Source organism: Apteryx mantelli, chromosome 9 (assembly GCF_036417845.1).
Source record: "Apteryx mantelli isolate bAptMan1 chromosome 9, bAptMan1.hap1, whole genome shotgun sequence".
Classification (NCBI taxonomy): Eukaryota; Metazoa; Chordata; class Aves; order Apterygiformes; family Apterygidae; genus Apteryx; species Apteryx mantelli.
The window spans coordinates 13,584,709-13,610,004 of NC_089986.1; the positions used below are offsets into that span (position 1 = coordinate 13,584,709).

Genomic DNA, 25,296 nt, shown 5'->3' on the forward strand with positions numbered 1-25,296 from the left:
TTAATTGGTACTAGTTAACTCATCAGGATCTCGTTAGGGGAGATTAGACAAACTACTGCACTTGATGAAGACGAAGGGGGGTTTGTATTGAGAATTGTGCTTTACAAAAGAGCCTTTCGAAGGACAGGAGTATGAGATGCTAATGGAAAGATCGGAGGCCAGAGAGGAGTCTGAGAAGTGGCAGAGTCCTGTACCTTTGCCCATAATGTTTTTGTGTCACATTGCCTGGGACATCGGATGAATTCCCACTGCTCAGTAAAATTTGCAGCGTTACCATTGTGTAACTCTTCTAAGTGCAATATTTCTGATCTGGAATTGGCCCAGCCTGGCTATGGGAATAGGAGGAGCCTAAAAAGGCAAAAGTTGTGCATCAGCAGTCCAGAAAAGAGGAGCGTAAGCAATGCAAGACGGCAAACGAGAGAGTCTTGTTGATGGTGGTGTTTGACTGGGCCTTGTTAGCTTGGCCCTACAGCAGGGCTTATGTGTGAAAGCAGCTTCAGCGAGCGAGTTGAGATAGTTGTCGAAGAGTCACAAGAATTTGTTTTCAGAGGTGTAATCACATATTTAACTGCTCTTTCGAATAGCACATTAGTCAGCGCCATGGGGGAAGGGAAGGAGCTGGCCATGTCGGAAGTTGAGTATGGAAAGGGGCGAGACTCCTTTTCCATGGGGTCTCACCTGCGGAAAGAGATTTAGGAAGGCGACGCTCTTGCCGAAGCATCTGTCACAGCAGTTGCATCCTCGGGTCCTGCCGCTGGCTGAGGAGAGAGAGGTGACAGAGGGGCGGCCGCAGGGCGAGGGGCACGGAGGTGGTCGGAGTCGGTGGCCAAGGGGATGGAGGCGCGCGAGGCCGTTCCCGCGGGGCGAGCCGCTGAGCGAGGTCTCCTGCTGTGTCTTCCCGGCGGAAGCACCAGGGCCGGACGGTCGACAGCCAGAAAGCCTGCTAAAGCCGTAAGGCGGAGCGAGCCCCAAAAGCTTCTCAACACTGAGAAGTGGTGGCGGTGGCAGAGGTGGGTGAGGTGCCGTCAGAGCTGGGAGGTGCCATCAGATGTCACTTTTAAAAATACACCTTTGTCAACTTCATTAAGCTAGTTCTGTTGCTTGCTGCATTTCCTCGTTCCGCAGAGGAAAATTGATTATTATTCAATTTTCATTTTAGACGAACCACATTGTTAGCACGATGATTTTTCTTTCATTATCATTATTGCAATGGATGGAAAAGGAACTCTAACAGATGTATGATTAGCAGGGCATGAAATTAAAAATCTTTGTGTACAAGGAAAACGTTGTTTACTACCAAATTCCTCATTTGAAAATTAAGCGATATTAAGATGGGCCAAGAGATTCTGTAACAGGCACCGAGTTCTGTTCCCTCCCTTCTCTCCCCATGGGCATTGCCAGAAAAGTAACGTTTTAAATGTTACCTTTATTAAAAAATAATAATAATGCAAATGAAAGGTCAGTTCCTCCCTTTGGAGGCAGATTATCGAAAGAGCTTGTTCTCTTGCTTTGTCACAGAGGGTGTCTATTCAGGAAAATATTTGGACTGATTCTTAAGCCACATTGATTAGGGCAAACTGAACATTTTCTATCAAAACTCTTTTGGATGGAAAATAAGGTTTTGATTGAATAATTCTGAGTGTGGGTGTGTGCATGTGTGAAAGGTATTTGCTGTCAAAATGTTGAAAAACATATATTTAGTATCACTGGTGCAGTTTAGTATTCTGTACCCGGTTCTTTCTTCCTCTTTGTGGGCCAGGTCTTTTAGCCAAACTACGTCTCCTGTTAGTCCGTTCAGCCTGGGACTCTTGAATGCAGCAGGAGGGCTTGGCAGAGTGCAATGGCCCAGTGCCGCCTGGGACACCTGGCTGGTCTGTATGGGGCACTTCAAAATTGCAGAACAGCCCGTCTGACCTGCAAATGCCTGAAACGCTGGGATGGCAGTTTCACGTGGTAATGGTTGTAGACTTTCGTAGAAAGTCATCAGCATTTAGCTTTTCTGTAAAAAGTGTTTTCTTCCCATAGAAAATATCTGTCCCTTTTTTCTCTCTTTTTTTTTTTTTCATGGTAATGAAATTTTTAGTTTGAGAATGTGATTGTTCTTCATATGAGTTCTACCTGTAATTCATTATTCTCAATGAGAAGTGATCTTTCATGATTTTTTTTCTTCTTTTTTTTTCCAAATCTGGTAATGAATTTTGAAAGAGCTAGATTCTAGGTTGAGGAATGTATCTGTGTTATGCTGTTGAGGTAAGCCTGGTCCTACCTAGGACTGAACGTAGTCATTTCCCAGGTACTTAGAGTTTCACACCTGTCTTGTTCCATTCTTTTTGTTTCCTAAAGACTCTGTGGCCAAGTTCAAGGATGATGTAAGCTGAAGCCTTTAGGACTACTCACGTGTAAAATTTCACCTGGGTAAGTGTTTGCAAGACCCAGACCTGAGGCAGCAGCATGATGAATTCTGTGTGCTGAGCCTGCATGTCATTGAACAGAAAATAGGAAGAAGGCTGAAAGATTGTTCGTGTGCTCAGGGAACAATTGAGACAGAAAATTGCTTCCAGGATTTCTTCACTTTTCCGCAGAGGGTAATCAGCCTGTGTATTTCTCTGCCACAGGAAATACTACCTGAATCCGTTACCCAAAGACAGAAAGTAAAGTTTAGATAGCATCCTGAATACCAAAGGTACTGCAGAGTAGGGACTGCCCCTTACTCTATTTTTTGGTGTAGTGGCTGCTGTATATGCAATAGGGTTGCAAACAGTAAAACAGATAATTGCATATGGTCTTGGATACTCATTCAGTATGATCCTAGTGCATAGCTGAACTGATTGCTGGACTTGAGTGCTGTAAATGAGGAGACAGGTTTATATGCTGAGATTGTAAGTGGAGTTTTGCTTAGCGTTGTGCTCAGGTTGTAAGCCTGAGGCTGAAGGGAAGGTTAGAACAACTGGAGGAAGATGATGGGTGTTGGGTAATTTCAGTCCTCTTCTTGGTTCAGTTTCTATCTTTGCTCCATAAACTTATGCAAATCACTTAATATTTTTGCACCTTTATTTGTTCACCTGGAAAATGGGGCAGCACTTAGGCTACTTGCAGGAGCCTGTGTTAATGAAGTTTTAACTGAGGCCTTTCAGCTGCAAGTCTCATTGCAGCTTTTAGGAGCTGTTATTTTTATTTCTTACTTGAATGAGAATAGGTGCATCCAGATCACAACGTGTACATTATACCTGCTGGACACCAAAATTTGATTTCTAATTTTCTCTTAATGGATCATACTGGGCCAAAGGGTCTTGAGCAGCTAGAAGGGAAAAGAACAAAAGAGAATGAAGTTGGTGTTTGGTTATCAACTCTGCTCATGATTATTCCTGTCCGTTCATCTAGCTAGTGTTTGCTTTTGTACAGTATTTGTCTGTGTCTGTGCCTCTGTGCGCATGGGGAAAAGGAGGACAAATATTACTGGGATGGATTAGCATTAAAAAATAGTTAACTGATCAAAGCCATAAAGCTTGTCCAAGTGAATTCTTCAGAGAAATAGCTTTGAATTTCCCAAGCAGCCGCAGGCCATAAAAATGAAGTACTATCATTCAGAGATGCAAAAAATCCCCTTCTGTTGGAGGATTGGACCTATTTGTTCCATTTTAGGAGGGTGTTCTAAATGTTTTCTTAATTTTCTTCAGAACAGCTTACTGCTATCCGTCATGTGCCTCCGCCAGCTGAGATAGCTTGGTTCTTTCCCCTTCTCCTGCCGTATTTCTTTCTCCATTAGTTTTAACCCCCACGTGGAAATCTGTATATCCGTACTTTGTGGTGAGATGGTCCTTACAGAGTACTTTCCATCTTTTGAGCTCAAAACACAATAAAGTAGGGGCTAGATGTTATCCCAGTGTATGAGCAGAGGTGATAGGGAGGATACAGAGGGACAGTGGAATTTAGAAGGACTTCACACTTGCTTGGCATGGCACAAAAGGATGGGAATAGAGCCTGTTCCCCAACATCCCATCCTCTGCTTCAGCTGCAGCATCGTTCCTCTCCCTGGCAGGAGTGCCCATCCCTTCCGGGCTTGCGGAACAGGTGGCGGGAAGTGGGAGGGAACGTCATTTTGCTTAGATGGACCAAAGAAAGAATTTTTTTTTTCCCACTTCTCAGAGAAAGTTTCTGAAGACTTGTAAAGGAAGTTGGGCATCCAGCCTCTGAGAATTGGACACATAAATTTGCTTTATGCTTGTGAAAGTCTTTCTTCTACAGTTTTGTTCCCTGCCCCAGGATGTATAAAAGAGTGAAATGTTGTTTGGTCCATACACAGAATATTTGGACGGCAGAAGTTAGGAAGTAGCAAGGTTTTATATAGTTGATATTGGTACTAGCATAGTCATTAACAGGAATGAAAATTGCACCACAGTGGCTCAGAACTTGCAAAAAAGGGCATGCGCTCTTGACAGACATGAGGTGCTTTGTAGAGGAAGTGCCAGTTGCTTTACAGAGACAACCTTCCCAACCTATCCTTTCCAGTTGTAGAGTCGTCTTTTACTGAAAATGTTTTACTGCCTAATACCTGCTAAGTTTTTAATTCAGCTTCCCTGGGTGCTTTTCAAGCAGAGAATCCCACTCCTGCTTCCCCTCTTAAACCTGGACACTCCTTCTCTAGATAACCCAAATTTAGTATAACCATATTTAAAGTAAATGTGTGTGTGTGTCTGTGTGTGTATTTTTTTTTCCTGGTGAGTTTATGTAAGGCCTAAGTAGATTCTCCTAGAAACTGAGGTCATCTTCAGAGCAGGTGGGCAATGGGCAGAGGGCAAAGCTGTGGTTAAGGGACTGGACTGCAGCTTTTGAAAAGGGATTAGATCCTTGCACAGGTGTGGACATGACACTTGTGTGTGTCATATACACATATCCTGTGCCTGGTTTCTGTGGTAGAAGCAGGAGTAATTTACACGCATAAGGTCATTTGCTAGAATGAAGTCACTAGTGTTCAGCTATTAAAGCAATATAAAGGTGCATACCTACACAGGACAGTGCAAAGGGATTGTGAAACCCTTCCTTCTCCCCACAAATCGTACTTCAGCCTCTCGTATAGGCCATGGCCTGCCCACAGATGGAATCAGCCCTCAGCCATTAATGATATGGACAGAAATTGAATCTGAAGCCAAGTCCTTTCTGCACAGGGGAAGTATTGTGAAACACAGCAAGGGTGTGAATTTAAAGTGCAATAGCTGTTCTGAGCGTACTTCTCATGTGGGCAGTCTTATTCTGCTCTGAGAGGGCCTTTGTGCAGTTCTACTTAATCCATTGCCAAAGGCACTCTTAGTGCAGAAAGAAGAATGCCCACACAGGGAGCGAATAGCTTTTCCAGGCTATTTCACCATGCTGAGGAGTCCCAGGAGATGCACATGGTTTCATGTCCCCGTTAATGTCACAGGAGCTTACTCGTCAGCTCTCTCTTCTGCCAGAGCTTTAGCTTGCTTTGTGCATGGGCGGTTGGTGGAGTTGAATCTCCTGGACCCTTCTAGGCTGAATGAGCATCGCTCGTGTGCCTGAAGTTATGACGCTGCGCTCAGTGACCCCCGAGATCTTGGGTCTCTCTTGAATAGCTGCTGTTGCAGTTTGGTGTTCTCCATCAGCACCGACGCCTTGTGTGGTTCAACCTAGCTGCTGAAGAGAGCTGTTGTGAGATCACGTCTCTGTTCGTATGTTCTTCTTTTTCATATGAAATCCTCAAGCAAACCTGTGCACTGGGCTTGATCATTATCTGAATATTGCTGAACAGAAGAAAAAAAAGAAAAAGCCCATCTGTTCTACAAAGAGGCAGTGTAAAGAGCAGGCTCTGTGACTAAATAAATTCACATCTGTTTAACAGAACCATCAAATGGCGAGCAGAGGGGCCTAATGTGAATCACATGTTGAAACCACAAGTATGAGTGAGATGAGCTGCAAAAGAGAGAGCCTGGAAGTGTTGATCCATGTGAGCAACTGTTGGTTTCTCTCTTTATTCTCTTTCTTTCTCTTAGTTTCCTGAGTAAGTGATGTAGAATAAAAATGATGGGGATGTGCACATGTGTATGTATGTGCATACATGTGTATTCTTTGCATGATTAGATAACCTTCCTGTATCATCTCGAGCCATTAGCTCATAGCAGCAATTGGAAATCAGGAGAGCAATGAATTGTAGTGGGGAGTGCAGAGGAGGGAGGGCCCAGCCTGTTCTCCTTGAGCTGAGAGAGCAGGTGAAACTAGTCTCTGGTGGTTTTGCATCAGGAAAAATGGCCCCGAGTTTGCTTGCTTTAAAAGGGGACTTTCCTTAGAAGTGATTCCTCGGGTGGAAGTCTCTGGTATTGTCATCTCAAGGAACCTGATGGGAGCAACCTAGAAACATCAAAGGGTAGGTTATGCCTTGATATGCAAAAGTTAGTTTCAAAATAGGTAGCTAAGTATTAGTCCTAACAGACTGTATCTTTCCATGGATCAATTTAGTTTGTTGCTTAGATTTTCCCCTTAGTGTTTTAAGTCCTGCAGAAACAAAGGGCAGCTCAAGTTTCCATATTGGTTGCATTTGCAGTTCATTTATTTTTTCTGTGCCAAGAACATATCAATACCATTTTAAAATATAATATTTTTATGACTTGAGGCAGCAGTTTCTAACTTAAAAACAACAAAGCTTTGGGGACATACACACAACTCAGGTGCCTCAGTTACATTAGCTGACTGGTCTCTGTAGCCCCTTAGAGAGTCCACTGAGAGGGGGCAAGAGCCTCCTCTCCCACAATATCTCATGAAAAGAAAAATGTAATAATTTGGGTCCCAAAGATTTCCGCTTGTTGCTGTCTTGCCTTTTGTCCTGCCTATTTTGCAGTATAATGGGCCAGACTTGCAAGAATGAAGAATGATTGTAGATATATTGTTAATCCTGATTTGCAGAGATTTGCATCTCCTGCTTTCTTTAACTGGCAAAGGACTTTGCTCATGTAGATCACCTGGAACCTGAGCTCTGCAAGAGCTTGCTGGAGGTAATGAAGCACTTAAGGGTCTAGTGGGGTTGAAGGTCCCCCTGGAATGATTAAGATGTTGGCAACTGTGTTAGTTTGAAAGAGAAATACGTGCCTTACATAGTGAAGGCATGCTGAAATGCCTTGCAGACACTTACTAGTGTGTGGGAACTGCACACTAGTAGTACTGCATTGCCTTAGACCTGTGAGATAGGGGTAGCAACTCTATTGGAGGGCATTTGATTAAGTGAGCTCTGTGTGCACGTACCAGCGGCATGGCTTGGCTGCCTTAGCATAACTCAAAACCAGAACACAAGTAGTTGTTAAAGTGCAGCAGTGTATCAGTAGCTATTCAGATAGTTAAAGAGTGTGGTTCTTCCTTACCTCCCCAAATTCCCTGTGCTCACAGTTAATTTCTTTTTTTTTTCCCACTGCTCCATTTTTCTCACAGTCAGTTCTGGGACAGTGCCATGAAAATAGATGAGCACTGTAATACTTTCTGGAGGGTGTCAGATTTGGCCCATTTCACATCTAGGGAACCAATGTGTCCAGATTAGTCTGGAAACTCTTCTATCACAACAAAACTTCATACCGATTTCTGGGAAGGGGAACAAAGGGTTATTTGGTTGACTGAGAACAGAAGACACAAATATGATAGTGGTGGAGTAACTGGAGTTACCCTTTCAGTATGAGGTGATTGTTTGGCAAAATTGCTAGGCCAGTGTGGTTGCCTGGCTGTGTTAACTTCGGTGCTGGTACTATGGTTTGCACCAGCTGAGGAATTGTCCCTCAGAGCTTTGAGTATTGGAAGTTCTTGAGTGAACTGACACTGAGCTAATAGGGAACAGCGATAATTTCCTAGGTTGGTGCTTAGTAGTTTGAGTTTCAAAGAAGAAATGAAAATTGAGTCCAAAGCACTAGTCACAAGTTTCTTTTCAGAAAAACTTTCAGAAGACTGATGTCCTACAGTTACTAAAAGATAACTTCATCTTGGTGCGCTTTGACATGAGGCATGCTTGCCACTGGTCTTAATATTTCTCTTCACTCATTTCCCCCTGCTTCTATAACATTCCTCTTTGAACAGCTGTCTTCTCAATGGGCTGAACTCTGTGTTTACTGCAAATAGTACAGGGATACCCAACATCATCTTATGACTCCCCCTCCTATCCATGTGTCCATGGGCATTCAGGGGCTCTTCTGATTTAGGCATCATTTCAAAGTATATCTTTTGTTTCTCAATGTGCTGTCCTTCCTTGACAAAAAGGACCTGGAGTTGACAGCGGACGCCAAGTTGAATATGGGTCAGCTGTGTGCTCTCATTGCAAATGAAGCAGACTGCATACAGGGTTACTTCAGGACAAGTCTGGCCAGTAGAGTGAGGGGAGTTATTGTTCCCCTTTACTCCATGTTGGTGAGTCTGCCAGTCCTGGGTCCCCCAGCTGAAGTGGGATGTTGAGAAACTGGAGAGGATCCAGAGGAGGGCTACCAAGGCAGTCAAGGGCCTGGAGCACATGGCCTACAAGAAGAGGTTGAGAGGCCTGGGCTTGTTTAGTCAGGTGAAGAGGAGCCAAAGGAGTGATCCAATAGCAGCCTGAAGCTACTGAAAGGGGAGTTATGAAGATGACAGAGCCAAACATTTATTTATTCAGATGGCAAAATAAAGTGCAGTGGACGTAAGTAGTGGCTTGGGAGATTCAGACTGGACATCTGGAAAAACTGTTTCACTGGGAGAATAGTGCAACACTTAAACAGGTCACCAGAGACCAGGGGGCTTCTCCATTTTGGAGGTTTTCAAGATTTGGCTAGACAAAGCCATGGCCAGCCTTAGCTCGTGTTGGTGATAGTCCAGTCTTCTGCACACAGCAGGACTTAGTGACCTCCAGAAATCCTTTTTCTTTATTGACGGTACAGAAGGCTTTTAGGCCCTTAAATAAGGAGGCACTGTAATCTTTATTTTTGCTTTGTGTTGCAAAAGAGACAAGGGTCTATCGGGGTATATCAGCTCATGCCCTGATGATGTCAAATCACCTGTTGTGAAAATCAGAGAAATGCAAAGTCTCTTTCTGACAGTTTACACAAGGTGTCTGTGTACTTCCTTTTCTCCAGTTTTCACAATGCACTGAAATATCTTGCTTCCATTAGCAACCTCTCTGCAGCATCAGTGCCCAGCCATCTGGCAGCAATCACTCTTCTGTATGTTAGAGTATAGGATTTTCCATAGGAAAAAGGCAATTTCCCCTGATTATTTGCAAGGTGCCATGGGCTGAGCTGCCAAAAAATGAGGCACAGGTTGGTGCTGGGCTCAGGAAAGGGGAGAAAACATCCAGGTATTTTTTTATAATTGAGACTGTGACTTCCAGGGTGATTTGGGGTATGAGAGGAAAAGTTAAGTGGGTCAGATGGTAAAGAAAGAATCGGGGGTTAAGGATTTTGGTCCTGGACACAATTCCTGCCCATGGATTGATTTAATTGTTTGCTTTTTAGGCATTGGAGTTTCAAAGGCTGGCTCATTCTGCCAGCTGCCTGAGGTGTTGCAAGAAGATTACACTGGAGATGCCCTATGCTTGCATCCTTCTTGAGTGGGGCCTGTGCTGTCCTTCCACACATGCCTTGCCCTGGGATGCAGCTCCCCCTTCATTCACAGAAATCATCCCCACAGCTCCGGGTTCAGATTGCCAATTGCAGATCTGTTTTCTTCAAGGGACAGTGGCAGCTGACTCTGTTCCAGTGACCAGCTTGCTCTTCCTGCAACCACAACTATTTTAGAACAGAAGTAGAGCCCAGAGAACCCATCACAAACTAATAGACCATCAACACACGTGCTAACCTTGCTGGGTATGACCTCAAGCTCTGCATTGTTTCAGTGTTCACTTTGTTCAGTGTTCGATTTCCCCCTCTCTACTGATCTCAGATCCCTGCTGTTTCTCCCCAGGCTGAGACATATACACATAGCACTCTGTAAAGCTAATACAATTATCTGTGTGTCAATATGCTTTCATGGTCCCATTTTGTCCCACTAGGGTCTTGTTGCTTAACTCACTGCTGAGCTGAATGTTAGTTCTGCACGGTTCCTTCTTGTTTACAGGCAACATCAGCATCCAAACAGCTTTGGCTCACTGTAAAAGCTTTAACCTTGCCATCTCTGTGTTGCCTTCATTTCTCTTCTCTTATGTGGGACTGTCTTGGTAGGCCTGATTCTAATACAATTCCACTGGTTGAGAAATCCAGTCCCTTAACCATTTTATTTGATGGGTGACCCATAAGAGCTCTGTGTTGCTTGTCAGTGTCTTGCTAAAGCTGGAAGCCAAGTACTGAACTATCCCATAGGCAAGACAGTGATTTTGGACACAGAAGGAGTAAGGGTAGCTTTCTGTGGTAGAGGGATCTTGAAAAAAAATTGCACTCGGGAAAACCGTATTTGTGTAAAGAAACTCGTGGTCAGAGATACCCAAAAGAACCACTCTTCATCATTTTGCCTGTTCTTTTCCTGTCCCTATTAATACATTTCCTCTCTCGTTATTGTATATTAAATTCTCTAGCATCCTTCTCAAACTTTTCTTTGTGGTGCAGTGACACTCCCTACAAACCTGTAGGTCAGATTGTCAGGAACAGAAGTTTAAAGAATTGGAAGAAATTAGTCTGTCTCAGAGCTACCTCTGGGCTCAACTGCTAAGGTTCGACCACAAACTTTGCTGCCCTTAAGTTTGTATTTTGGTTGGGCCACCAGGCCTGTCCACTCCATTGCAATTGCCCTGGAGCTTGTTGTGATGACAAGTAGTTAAGGCCTTGGATTAACATTTTGTCCAATGTGGTTATATTTGGAGTTTCTGAGAATTGTCTCATACCACAGAAGTCAGGAATCGGCCTGCTCTCTGGTGAAATTATAATGCGGTCATTAGAGTTGTGTTAGATTAGATAGATCTATCTATCTCCAGGGAGTCAGTGCTATCTCTTTGTTTCAATGCAGATGGGCCAGTCAAGTTCAATTTATTGGGTTTTTAAAGCCTAGTTTGTCATCCAACACCAGGATGTGACATGGCTGTAAAAGGAAGATGTCGTTCATCAGCTTTTATGTGTGTGTTTTGCAGCAGCAGCAGTCAAAGTCAAATAGCCTGCATCTACTCCCAAAACTGCTAATGCAATTATAGTGTGAAAGAAAAGGAGTTTTATGTTTAGCTTGCCCTTCTCCCTTTCCCGCTATTGAGGTTGATACAAGAGAAATGAGCTAAGAAAAAAACGTAAAGAATTGTAAGCTTTTGGTTGATATCAGAATTGTCCCAGCAATAGGATTTTGGTGCAAGATTGAATGTTACATTGAGTCATTATCTGATGGACTATGTAGCATGGTGACTTTAATCTGTGATAAGCAGTATCGTAGTAGAGATCATTCTGACAGGTCTTTGCCAGCTCTACTCTGGATCTGCTGTCTACCTGTTGTATCTGATCAATACTTTAAAAGTTCTACTGACTTAGCTACATGTAGCAAAAGTCACGTCCCAAAGTGATGTAGTTCTGTTGGCCAAAACCTAAGCTTGGATGCAGCCGTACCAGAAAAATTTTATTTTCCAAGTACTGTATTGGTTATTTAGTTAGAAGAATGAGCATATGCTGTACTTGTTTAAGAACCATTGTGACTAGAGGCTAGAAAATATTATGTTGTGTTGTCAGTAGGTGATGTGGCTGGCATGGCTTAAGTGGAGTACAGCTGTATTACTTCAAAACTTCTTGAGTGCAGATGAAGCCTCAACCTCAAAGTCTGGATTCTTAAAGTCATAGAACAATTGAGGTTGGAAGGGACCTCTGGAAGTTATCTGGGCCAGCCCCTTGCTCAAAGAAGGGTGAAATTTGAATTTAAATGAGTTCTTCTGAAGGACCCACTGAAACCAATCAAAGCTGTTAAAGCTAGAGTGAGACAATACTAGATTATATGCTTGGAGGAATAATTCAGCACAGGCAGTGCATGGTTGATATGCTTTAACTAGGTTTCTTTTTCCTTTAATTCTTGTGATAACATTAGTGACATCTCAGAGCAGGAAATTGGTGAATGCTTTCAGCCCTGTTTAAGTGAAGGAGGGACTTTGATTCTTTGAGGGAATTGAGTTGAAGATACAAAGCCGAGCCTTATCCAAGTGGTTGGAAGGAATGCTGGGAAACTTGTTCCAACTGGCGTTTGCTGTTCAAGACTAAAGCAAAGCAACAAGAAAAGTCCAGGAACAGTGCTGAACTGGTGCAGGCAAAGAAACCTGATCTCAAGGAGAGATCTACCACAAGGGCTGGAGTTCATGTGCATATGATCAAAAAAATCAATCACTGAAAAGTGACAGCATATTCTATTCTTCTTTTTCATGTCTCGGAGCTTAGTGGCTCCGTAGACTCCTATTAGCTCTCTGCCACTACAGTGATCAGATTCCCACATGTGGTGATCTCAGCACTCAAAGTTGTTCCTGTGACTTTGCCATTCTCGTGGTTGCTGATGTGATGTGTAAGGATCACAAAGGGCCCACGTCAGTTTGCTATTGGCAAGGTCTGAAGGAGGAACTTCTTTTGACGGTTAGTAATACAGGACTTAAACTGAGCACTGTTGTGTAGATCAACAGTGATTAAGGGAGTTCAAAAGGGATCACAATTTTCCCCAAATCACATAATTTCCCAAATTATGTAAAATTGGTGAAGATAAGTAGTACCATCTGGGAAAGACATCCCAGAGGACTTGGGCTGAGTTTGTACCTATGATACTTCCTATGTTTGGTTAAAGACCTCTAATGAGACCTCCTCTTTTGGAGGCTGCAAGAAATGGGAAAGCTCCATGGCTGTAGGCCACTGGCCATAAATGGAGAAATAAATTCACTTAACATTCAGAGGGAAACAGTGCCAAGAGAAACAAGCAGCTGTAGGAGTTTATAGAGAGCAAATCTCTTTGGTCAGCCTCCATTACTAGTTTTGGTTGATTAGTGGAGTGGAGATGATAAGGACAAAGCAAAGAACTGTGTTTCAGCAGAGCATTTGGGTTCCTGCTTTTGGGAATACCAGGCAAAAAAAAAAAAAAAAAAAAAAAAAGGAAGACAAATGAGCTTAGAGTAGAATGGTCCTGTCTTGTGGACTACACCTTTGTAACTAAAAGGGGCAATGTGGGACATGGTTTTGCATCAGGAAGAGTGTCTCCTTGGTTCAGTGCTAGAACTTGTCTTTAAAACTCAACTGGAAGATGAACTGAAGTCAAAAGTTTTCTCTTCGAGTCCTGTTGCACGGATGGGAGAGTGGGGAGAACTATTTGCCTTTTTACATTTGGCAGTTTTAAGCCCTCAGAGATGAACTTTGGTTATCCAGGGCGGGGGATGTCTTGACTGTGTTCCTGAATGGTATCAAAAATAAGCCTCAGGAGAGTTTCCAGCTGCATCTAGTGTCAGTGAATAAAGTACTGGCCTCCTTGTATCTGGTCAGCCCCTTGGTGTCAGGAGTCGTGGTTAGCTGTGCATAGATAATAACAAGATAGAGCATTATAGACCTAAATCTAGCCAGTGGATTTAAGAAGGAGTATGACGGAAGATAGAGCAGACTGTCTGCAAGCACAGACTGTGGTTGCTGTTTTTTTATTAAATACTGTTGCTACCTTCTATGAAGCATTAGCTTAATTAACTAAGGGACAAATTCTTCTGTTTAGGCAAAGTCCATCAACATCTGAGGAGTGTTTGGTCCATGTTGCAAGTATGAAAATGAAGATTTATTTGGGTACAGTGTAATCACAGAAAAAACAGACTGTTTCAGAGGTGAATACACTAACAGTTTCAGGAGTAGACAAATTGGTGCTCTACCCTTCAATTGCTTATTTGATATGAAGCTAAATTGACTTGGAACCCTCTTTGTTTTACCCTTCCTTTTCAAAGGTGAATGACATCCTGTAATTAAAAGCAAAAACAAGCACTTATGCACACATGTTTAAAAAAAAAAAAAAGTGTCAGGTTTTTGTTATTGACTAGTGTTATGCTCTATTGATATTCCTGGTCTGACATTTTTAGATAATGTGGTCTCATCTTGGGGTTCGTGGATTCCAGTTCCTCTGCTGCGGTGTATTCTTTTATGGTTACAATTTTCTGAACTTACGGCATTACGTTTTCCTAATGATAGAACCATAGCACACTGTTCTCTTTATTTATGCAGCTTGATTTCATTCTTTGCTCTTAATGTTATTTATCATGGCTAGTCCAGTAGCATCCTTTACCTCCAAAAGTAGGTGATGACTAATGCTTCCAAGGAAGGAAGGATAACAGAACCTTGGGCAGCCACAGCTGATGGACAGTATGGTTTTTGCCTTTGATACTATTCATTGCTTTCACCCTTCCATTTTAAGTTACCATTCTTGGAAAAATGGATCTTATGCTGGCATCCACCATTTCAGAAAAGCTTGGTGAAAAATTGGAGAGAGTTCAGATTAAATATACATGAATGAATCAAGAAGAATGTATTTTTTTACCGTGAGTTTAATTGATACTTAATTTAAGTGTTTTGATTTAATTTAACCAATGACCTGGCTGCGTTCTGAAACTGCATAAGGAAAAGAGGCAGTTCTGTAAAGCAGATGACAGGAGTGTAACAAAATCTAATGGTTGGAAGCAGAGCTACATAATTTTAAACCAGACATAACAGAGAAGCTTTAATTATGATGCTTGATTGCCTGCCTGAACATTTTACCTAATGCCATGGTGGATTCTCCATTACTTGCATTCTTCAGTTGAGACTGTATGTCTTTCTAAAGGATATTCTTTAGCTCAACAAAAGCTTGCTGGAGAAATAGCTGAGCAGGGTTCTGCTTGCCCTGCACAATGCAGAGAGCTGGACAAGACGGTCAACAGGACTCCAAAAGCTGTGACAGAATGAAACTTTAGGAGGGGTTTGTGTGGGACAGGGACAGTGAATTTGGGAAAGAGGTGTTGCCAAAGTGTTCAATGAGTAAGGAGTGGCAGGAAAAAGTTGTAGCAGCAGGCTCCAGAAAGGAAGTGTTGAGTTACTCCTGACTGAGAGCAGTGGCTCTCTGTGTGAGAGAGAGAGGCAGAAATGCAGACGACTTCTGCAAAACAGTGGGAGGGAGGCTCTGACTTTGATATCAAGAGGTTTACTGTTGCTGTAGGAGGATTCCTGGGGGCACAGGCTCTGATGACAAAGATCATTCCAGCCTGGCTATGTTAAATGTTGGCTGGCTTGATTTATTCAGGTTTGCTAGGAAGGGACTCGTTGAAGGGAAACCATGCCTGACGAATGATTTGCTTGGAGCAGAAATATGGGCGCAATCGTAAATCTGATCTGCAGTTTAACTTTTCAGTGAAAGCTCTATGGACCAGCTATTGGCTTGAGCAGCAGAGGGATCAGGCCCTTAATGCATTACATTTGGCATTTTGGCATGCAGAAGTAGCAATAGCTCGCTTGGCCAGCAAAAGGTTGATAAGCTGCAGTTTTCTCCATTGGAGGCTTTTTTTTTTTTTTTTTTTTTTTTTTTTTTTTTTTTTTTGGCAAACCAAAGTGATTCACATTGGGTCTGGTGGTTTTTCACTCCATGCACTATTACCTTAGAAGAAGGAACTTGCTGTGTTTTCCCCTCGGTAATGGATAAGGCAGCTCCATCTGTGACAACCAATGCTAGCGGATGTGCTTCACCTCATTATCACCCACCAGTTTGCATGCTCCCAGTATCTTTTTTCTGGTCCTGCTTGTTTCAATGGTTCATCCATCTTGATGCTCCCTTCATTATGTTTTCCCTGTTCCTTGTTTCTCTTTAGCTTGCAATATCCAATATGGCATGTTCCTTTTATTCTCTGAGTTCCTCAGTGATTTTAGCCTTCTTCCAGCTACTGACTTTTGCAATCCTCCACATCCAACATCTGGCTAAAAATACTGTTTATTGTAGAACTGGCAGAAATAACTTTTTGGAAGGAAACACCTGTAGGATAAAAATGAAATGTGCACTTGCTGATTATGTTTACTGGCTAGCCAGAAGAGCATTGCCTCTATCTGTTGGAGAGTCTTGGTCTGAGTGCAGGAGCCAGGATGATGCAGGATGCAGTGGCCTGTTTAGGAATAGGTTTAGAGTAAGAGGATTGATTATAAGCACAAGTTGCCCTGTGCTCTTTTGGTTGCAGGTCCCCGTCACAAAATCTCCACCTGTTTTGCTCCAAAGTTGTTACTAACTGAAAGGAAAAAAAAAAAATTACAGGGAACCACTGACAGCTTCATCTAAATTGGCAGAGTACTCCATATGGAGAAGCATGCATAGAGAAGTGGGGTGCTGTGGCTCATCTGCATGCCACTGTCCCTTAAATTGCCTTGTTCTTGGCCTTTTACCCTAGGTACACTGTTGCATGCACTGAAAACATGAAAAGTGGTGGAAAAATCAAAACAAAACCAGAAGTTTAGCTTCAGCTGTTGAAAAGAGAATGGGTCATTTTCCTTTTTTATGGTCTTGCAAAGAAGCTGGGCTAAATTTAATTGAGGCTGGGGAACTGGGGCTGGAACAGACAAGGAAAAGGGAACTTATTGGAATTATTGTCAAAGCACAGATAGCAAAAACAAGTGCCAACAAATACACATCAGAAAATGAGAGGGGGAGAAAAAGAAAAGGCTAACAGGAAAACAATTAGAAAACCCCACCAAAACAAATGCTTTAGAGAACAGCTGGTATGGAGTTGCATGCCAGCTTACAGTCAGCAACTGAGATACACCTGTGTGGTCTTCACACTCCCAAACTGCCCCTAAGTGCTCTCTGCCCCTTACTCTTGTTCACTGAGATGTCAGATCATCTTTGGCCACCCCAACACTGTGCAACCTGGCTACCAAATCTCCTGATGCATGCTTTACTCAGCCCACCCATGCCATGAACCTGGCAGACCATAAGAGCTCAGTGGGACCAAGGCATGTTAGTGTACTGCCTGAGAGATGGTTAAGGAACAGCTAGGGAGCTGCCAGAATAGGAATGATGGTAATTGTCTAGGCTGAGGCTGTTTGCTTTGAATCAGTATGGAGGTAATGGCCATGGTCCTAGGGCGCTCAGTGCTGCAGGGCAGTCTTTCATATGAGATGTCAAGCAAGGGGCTGAAAACCTGCCCAAATGCAACTCCTGGACACATTTAGCAATGGGGAAGATGGAGTTGTCTTTGGATGCGATGAGAAAGCAGAGTGCAGAGTTGTCCTGTTTAGCTCTTAAAGCTGAGTGCCTTCTGTGCTTTCTCTTCTTAAAACCTAAGGAGTTGCCTGAGTTTTATTGCTGTGTTTTACATTTTTGAAGGATACGGGAGGAGGAGGTGGCAGGGTAGGTGAGCCTTTTTGCTCTAGTGGCAGTTGTTGTCTTGTTCCATGAGTGCTGCTGTGGCTGACAGGAAGAACCAGGCTGATGGAAGTGCGGTTCACATGCCCTCCTCCCCCGCCGTCACGACTGGTTTGCTCTCCAGCCCTGTGGGAAGGACCTGCCTTTCACTTCTTGCTTTGAGAATGATGCTTCTCACTGTTAACATGAGGTCGGCCAGCAGCCGTATGTGGGAGGGAAAGTCACCTCGTTCCTTGTAACTCAGCCTTAGCAGAGCTATCCCAAGGGGGAACTGCGAGAGACGATGGTTGCCCTTCTCCACTGTGCTGCTGCCACGCTCCCAGCTGCCTCATTTCAAGCCATTTGCTCTGTGCAGGCCCCTGTTGGCTTCCTTGCACTGACATCAGGTGTCCCATGCAATGGACTCCTCCTCCAGCAGTAGGGATCGCAAACCAGCCATGCTCACACTGAGTGGATCATACTGCACTAGGAGGATGAACCACATGCTTTGAGTCTGATGCTTGGCACTTGCCAGCCCCTCTCCCATGCAAAGAGCAATGGAGGTGGAAGATGACCTCAAATTTCCTAGCTCCCAGTCTGGGGTTCAGACTGTGGACTGTCCATCCTTTGCAGGCTTTAAGTAGAAATGACTCCTAAGATAGGAAACTTGTTACCGGAAGTAAACTTATTAGGCTGAAACGAACAAACATCTATATACGTGAGCTTTTAACAAGCACTGCTGTTAACTGGAGATACTATCCCCATGCTACCATGTGGAGACCTAGCTTGTTTTGCCCATACTGACTCAGCATTACTTTCTAATAGCAAATGGCTAGGACAAGATTATCATTATAGGATGCCGTTGGACTGCTTTCCCAGGTTTATGTCTTAAGAGTAACCCTTGTTGTCTTTGATAAAGGACTTTCCTGGTTTTGCTCTCCGTGTGGCTTGTAGGATGCAGATGCTATTGTGGGAGAATGGTTAAGCGAGAGAGGGCATGATCTCTTAGAAGTGAGCAATCCTGCCTTCATGATGAAGGGAGGATCCCATGGCTATGTGAACTGTCCTTGAGCATTCCTAGACCATTACAGAAGGGGAAGGCAAGTAGTGGTAAACAAGTAAAGGAGGGGGCTGACAAGCCCCTCCACGTGAACAGCAACTTTGCACCAATCGTGTATTCGCTTTAGGCACGTGAACAGACTGTAAACCAATCATACAGCTATTGCTAGTGCATGCTTATTGCTTGTCTATATATACTCTGTGTAAGCTCTAATAAAGGGAGAACGACCATACTCATATTGAGACTCATCGTTACTCCGGGTCCGTCCCCCCACTCCGACATCTGGTAGCAGAGGATGGTTTATTTCCGTGACTACCGACACTTTGTCCGCCAGGATGAGTTTGGAAAACAGTTCTGCACCTTAACCCCCACAACTCAGTCTTGGCATCTCTAGTGATAACTGAGCACAAATTAGGAGAAGGGGGAAATGAAATGTGATGTCCTGCTTTATTTGTCTAGGTAGAATTAAATGCACTATCAGATATACTTTCTTCCTGCCTAAATGTTCCATGTAATGCTGGGGGCTGGCTGCGGAACTCAAATGTTATTTGTTTGTCTGGGAAGCATGTATGCATGGAAGTGTTAACTTTGAAGCACCAAGCATAAGTCCTGGTAGGCATGGGGGGTGATCCTTTAGTCTCATTCCTGAGTGGTATCAACGAGAAGATATTTGTATCATCTCTCTGTTGATGATAGGTGGCAGAGCTGACAAGATCAGCCACACACTTACTTTCAGATTTTAAGCGCTGACCTTTAGCTGGCTATATGTGGCTGCTTTTCTGGTCTTATGAAATACCTTCCTGTGAGACATTCAGATAGATGGCTGCATGCATGACCGCGAAGCTGTGTCAGAATAGCTAGAGAGTTGTAATGCTACAGGGTTCGGTAATGACTTCACTCCAAGACGGTGTACACCTGCCAGAAGCCACCCTTTATCTGTCCCCATTCCCCTTCCCCATCCTTAGCTCGGAGGACAATCCACACCAGTTAATAAAATCCTTTGCTGCCAGGCTCAACAGAGGTAGGACTCTCTCTTCCGTCTCTGCCCTGGCAGAATGCACTTGCTGCTGCAGCTGGAGACCACCTCTTTGCAAACCCAGCAGTGACTCTTCTTTGTTGTGTTGTTCCCAGCTGGAAATGCTTTTACATGACAGCAGTCAGCCGATGTCTTCCCTGGCCCTTTGCAGTCACTGCACTTCTCCATGCTTTTTGACTGAAACAAATCTTTCCAGATCAAGACCCAGCTGCCTGCTGGTTTCAATATCCTTGTGGAGTCCTCCTAACATCAATTCAGAGCACAACAGGGCACTCGGGGACTGCAAAATTCATGGTGTCTTCTGTTTTTTGTGGGAATGCCTTTCACAGGCATGCGGGGTCTTCATTTCCTCACTGTAGCTCAAATCCCGCTTAGAGGGATAATTCCTGAAGGTACTGTAGGACCATCACTGTTACCTGACGACTGTGACTTTTGCGTGATGAAAAGTGCTTGTTTATTGCAGTTAAGGCCATTATGAACAGGTATTTTATGGACAATGTTTTCAGCTGCATCTAAGTCCAGTTCTCAAAAGTGATGTAGGCTTTTAAAAGGCCAAAGCCAAGATTGTCATAAATAAGTAATAATTTGGGCTGCCTCTGTTTTCTGTTACGCAAGTTGAGACATCTAAAAGGAGCCTGGTTGTCAGCGGTTGTGGGTTTCTGGCATTTTTTCAAAATTGGCATGCTTTTAAAATATCTGAAGCTGGGCATTCAAAAATGGAGGCATCAAGAATGATTAGCTACTTTTGAAAACCTTTTTCTTAAAAGTTTAAATGGAAGTCGGTGGGATGTGGGGTCCTAAATGACGTGAAAAAGTGCTAAAGTCATGTAAGGTGCATTTTGGAAGTGTTTCTGCCCAAGTGTAGCGACACTTGTCCCCATAGCACCTTCACCATTGTTGATTAATGTACTCACAAAAGCCCCATAGGACAAAGCAAATATATCACCATTATGCTGATAGATGGTGGAACTGATAAGCTTCTCCAAGGTATCAGCCTGCCTCAACTTTGGATTGAAGAGTAAAATAACATCACTTTCTGCTGATATCACTGGCAAACTGATCAGTACCTACTGGGGAAAGAAGGACAGATTTGTATTTTAAGCCCTATACAGAAATACCGATATGTTTAAAGATAAGCATGCAAAGCTCAACATATTAAAGGATTTTGTTTAATTTTATAAATCAGCAAAGTGGTAGGTTTTGCACCTGTTATTTCTTCAGCCTAAATCTCCAGTGTATGTGTGTGATTCTTTTTGTCTCTCCTCTCAGATCTGAATCATGTCTCACCCATCCTGGTTGCCACCCAAGAGTACCAACGACCCTGTTGGTCACGTTACTGCAAGGATGGAGACCACACATGCCTTTGGGACTCCCAGCATCTCAGTATCCACCCAGCAGACACCAAAGAAATTTGCACCTGTTGTTGCCCCCAAGCCAAAGTACAACCCGTACAAGCAACCAGGAGGTGATGGTAAGGATGTTTTGTAGGGAAAAAAACACACCTGTATAATTAAGGGGAATTAACCTCTGACGTAAGCTGTTCTTGGCTTGCTCTTGGTTGATGGGTTTGTGGGAGCCTTTCTGTTTCAGATCATTCAAATCAAGACAAATCTGAAGGTATCTTTTACCCTTGCTCCAGATAGCTACCCTCATGTTAGGTGCAGGGGTGTTATAAAGGGTAAGTAGGGGACAGATCTTACTTGACTTTAATGGAAGCAGCTGTCCTATCTCTAAAACTGATACTTTTCAAGGAGTTTTTGTTTGTTTGGTGTGTATTGATCCAAGGAGCTGTGACTTGAACAGCCCTTTCAGTATTACTACTTTCATCCCAGCCCAATTTTTTGCAAAAGTGGGATGAGTCGGGGGTATGGGTAGGTTTGGGATGACAGGGCATGGGTTTAGCAAAATAGCTTTAAGAGTACTTTGTCTCCAGCCTGTCAGTTTGATTCAGCTTTACTTTTGTTCTTTTTCCTCTATTGTGGCAGGCTTTTGAATATGGAATAATTTAATGATGTAATATGTGGATATTTATGTGACCATCACAATAGCCCCTGGAGATGTTATGTTAGTAAAACAATAGCCTACCAATCACCATGCTTTGGCCCTGCTCTACCTCCTGCTTTAAAAGTCCTCCACTCATCGTGCAGTCAGATGCTGGAGCAGCAAGCGCTGGAGTTGGGTTCCTGTGCTGTGGGCAAGCAGAGGGAGGGATTTCCCACCAGCGGGAACGTGCTGCTGGGAGCGCGTCTGGGTTCACAATAAGAAAGCTGCCAGTAGAAACACCCTGGCTGCCCTTAAGTGATGGGGAGAGAGTGCGTGACCAAGCCTTCCCTCAGTAGATGCGAAAGCAGGGATTTCAGGAAAGAGTGGGAGCTGTCTTTGCAAAGTAGTGACCTTTCTATTCCAGGTATTTTTCTGTGGTCAGACCTGGATGGAAAACTCTTCTCTCTCCTCTTTGCCACCCTCCCCCCTAAAAAAAATTAACTGTATTCAAGAAAATTGCAAAACAAACTTTTGATTTTCAGTTTCAGATGCTCTTCTTTCTTCCATCTCCACTTTTTGCTATTTTGTGCTGAGTGCAATAAGATAAATGATGTCTGCTATATTTTTTTTTTCTCGCCTTTTTCAACTCTGCATCTTTTCAAGGCTTACTCATTTTCAGGAAAACTACAGAATAATGAAAAGGAGAAAGAAAAACAAAGTAGCCTGTTAATAGGCTAATCTCTCACTTGAGCAATTTCCTGAAGTTAAGGACGTTTTATAAGAAAGTTGGAAAATCCTGACTGGTATTTCATTTTTTTTCCTCTGCCACTCTAACTTCAGAGAATTCAGAACAAAAAAAGAAAATGTGTTGGAGGGGAAAAGCTCAGTCATATGCACCTGTTCTGCTGCCTTCAGTAACAAGACATTAGCGAGTAAGAGGAAGAGAAAGACATTTGGAATTAAAAGTAAAAATAATCCATTTCTGGAGTGCAATAAAAATGTCATTTTCAAATTGGAATTGGAAATACTTATATTTTAAATTCTCCTAAAATTTAAAATAATAACTGAAAATGACATTTTTTACCTGGGAAAACTGTTGTTGATCAGCCACTATTTTTTGTCAAAAAGTCAGGGTGCTCTAATTGTGTGTGTTTTAATGATTGTAGATTTGATTATATGTGACTCAGGAACATTATCATCTTCTACAAAATTCTTTGTTTCTTGGCATTTGGGGAAGGAAGAATTCTATAAGAACAGACCAACACCCAAGTATTGCAGGCTGTGAAGGGAGAGACGAGGCTACACAAATATTTCTTATGGAACATTGACTATCCAGCCCTATAAGAAGCTGAGCATTTTGAGGTTTGTTAAAAAACAGGAGGTTTTGATAATTCACAGGAGGCATTTGCTGTTTTTTCAGTGTCAATCCCTGGCCTTGTCTGATTTGGGGCTTTTGGAGATCACGTCATCATTTGACAAGCCTTGAAGAGCTAAGTGATGGCAAAGATCTAGTCAGGGACCAGCTTAGTGGTTTGACAGTAGTACCTCCACCTTAAATTAATCCACTTTCAAAAGGTGACATGTTGCTAGTTGGTGTCAGCAGCCAGTCCAAAGCCGTTAGCCCCATCATATATAAACCTAAGAACATTAGACTTCTGGGATCTGGCAGGCGAGGAGGGACAGCAAGAGAATATTTAGCCCAACATGCCTCATTCACTTTTTATGGCTCTGTTGTCTCCTCCAGGCTCCCTAATTGTTTCTTCAATGACCTCAGTTGTTTTTGCAGCAATGATTCAGCCTGGGAGGCAGCTCCGTGCCCCACTGGTTCCCTCCGTAAAGCAACACTGCTCATCATTTTGCTTGAATTTGTTCTCCCCTTGCCAGGGGTCTTTCCCATCTGGCTTGCCACGAGCCTGGGAGAAGAGGAGCTGCAGCTCCCCATTGATCTCTGATATATTTTCAGCCTCTCACCCGTCCATGGCTTCTGTGGAGGAGCATTTGCTTTCCTGGACGCTCGAGCGTAACACGCTGCGCAAAGTTGTTCTGCTAAAGATGAATGAGATCAGAGGCACCGTGCGAGCGAAGGGCTGTCCCATGGCTGTAATGGCACATAAAGCGGCCACACAAATCATGGCCTGGCACATCGTTTCCTGCCTAATCAGTGTCACCGAAGTCAATTACCCACTCAAAAGAGGCTGCAGGGGCAATATCAGGGAATCTCTCCGGGAGACCAGCAAATACTGTTCTCAGTAGTTTCTTCAGATTGTTGCTTTTAACACTGGGGAGAATGTGTCCTCTGGCCTCGCGTTTCTGAATTGTTATTTTGTAGGCATGTCATTTGCACAGAGCGGGTCCGTTCAGTGATCCCATTTGTGCTTTTTTTTCTTGAATACATTGAAAATTCTGGGGAAGGGCACTCAAGTGACAGGCTTGTGAATTGGGCTTCTGTCCGTGCAGCAAGGGAACGGCAGTACCCCTCCTCTCCAAGGCCTCTGCAGCTGCACCCTGATGCTTCTTTGGTGGTATTACCTTGGTTTCTCCTAGTGCTGTCCTATACTTTCTCACCTTGAATTTTATTTTTTCCTGACATCTGCCTCGACATCACTTCACAGGCACAAGAATCAGACAGGAGGTACTGATTAGAAGATACTCAATAGAATTTAAAACAAGCTAGAAATGGTTAAATGACTAAAAAGAAAATGAAATAGAAGCAGCCAGTGGTTTAAAAACCAGCAGCATTTTAATGTGACTGGAAGCAGTCAAGATGTGCATGTTTTAGACTAGGTAAGTGAGCAATTTTCTCAGAGTTGCCAGCCCCCTTTCCTTGCTGTTTGTTACACTGACTTGCTGCAACTTGTTTTAAGCTAGATTTGTCAATCCATCAAAGCAGAGACTCTGTCTTGTTGTCACAGGGATCTGTTTGGGGGCCTCTGGGTATGACTATAATAATAGTAATAACAACACAGCTCTGATTAATGTGCTGCATAAGTTTCTGCTGCATGGCTAGCTGGAGAGGCGGGCACAGCTGTGTTTTTATAAGTCCTACAAACGTTGGACCAGACCTCCATGTGCTAAGGCCGTGGTCTGGGCTCGGTTCTCCGTAGGATTTAGTGCTGGCATTCCCTGTTGTGACAGTTTGGAGGCAATTAATGTTACTCACCTGAAATACTCCCTCTGGGTGCCTGGGGAGGGCTGGGATCTCCAGTGGGGATCTGTCCCTCTGCGTTTTAGCCCATTCCCTTTGCAGACAGAAGCGAGTGTCTCTGCCGGTGTTTGGAGCTGCCTGATCGCGGAGCAACTCTCGTTCCATTGCGGGGGAGCTGTGTTGGCATGGCGTTGTGCTGGGGCTCATCTGCTCCGAGCTCCGTCCATATGTTGCCTCCCCGGCAGTCTCGCTGCTGCAGGTTGCAATTCTCTCTCTTCGACTCTTCCTCCCAAGCTCAGGAGAGAGGGAGGCGTTTTCCTTTTCCCTCATCTCCCTTTTAGCTCTCTACAGCAAGGTGCCATAAATCACTGTGCTCTCTTTATACGTGGGAAGAGTCACTGCTAGAGTCTATGTTTTCAATAAGCTCAACCCAAGGGCGCAAACATTTCTGTTCAGCGTGGGCCTGATCCTGGGAGGTGTAAGCGCTGAAATCTCTGAGATGTGCAGGTGCCCAACATCCTACACATCTCTGTATTTACCTTACAGAGGGAGAAGAGCTGTTTAAGCTAAAGGAAGATGTTTTTGTACAAGAAAAACAAGTGTGTGTGGGGAGGAAACCTAGCTGCAAATGAGATAGGCTGGAAATCAAAATTAGATTTCCAGACATTCAAGCAGCAAGGCTCTAAAAGATCCTCCTGAGACGAGCATTGGGGTGGAGAATGTAGATGGCCTTTGAATGGAGCTGGATGTGTCTGTGGAGGAGAATTCTCCATGCTGGGAGAAGATGCGTCCTGAGGT

The 25,296-nt window shown here is 43.6% G+C and overlaps 1 protein-coding gene across 9 annotated transcripts in view; it reads left to right on the forward strand.

Moving 5' to 3' along the window:
* Window positions 1–25,296, forward strand: part of LPP (LIM domain containing preferred translocation partner in lipoma) — a 356,904-nt gene that overhangs the window by 122,942 nt on the left and 208,666 nt on the right. For 8 of the 9 annotated variants that reach the window (XM_067301782.1, XM_067301780.1, XM_067301788.1 and 5 more), the window contains one exon: window positions 20,640–20,841. In XM_067301782.1, the coding sequence (XP_067157883.1) occupies window positions 20,649–20,841 (193 nt within the window). In that variant the 5' untranslated portion in view covers window positions 20,640–20,648. Of the gene's footprint in view, window positions 1–9,765; window positions 9,819–20,639; window positions 20,842–25,296 lie in introns of those variants that run through there. The other variant, XM_067301789.1, reaches the window with a different exon arrangement.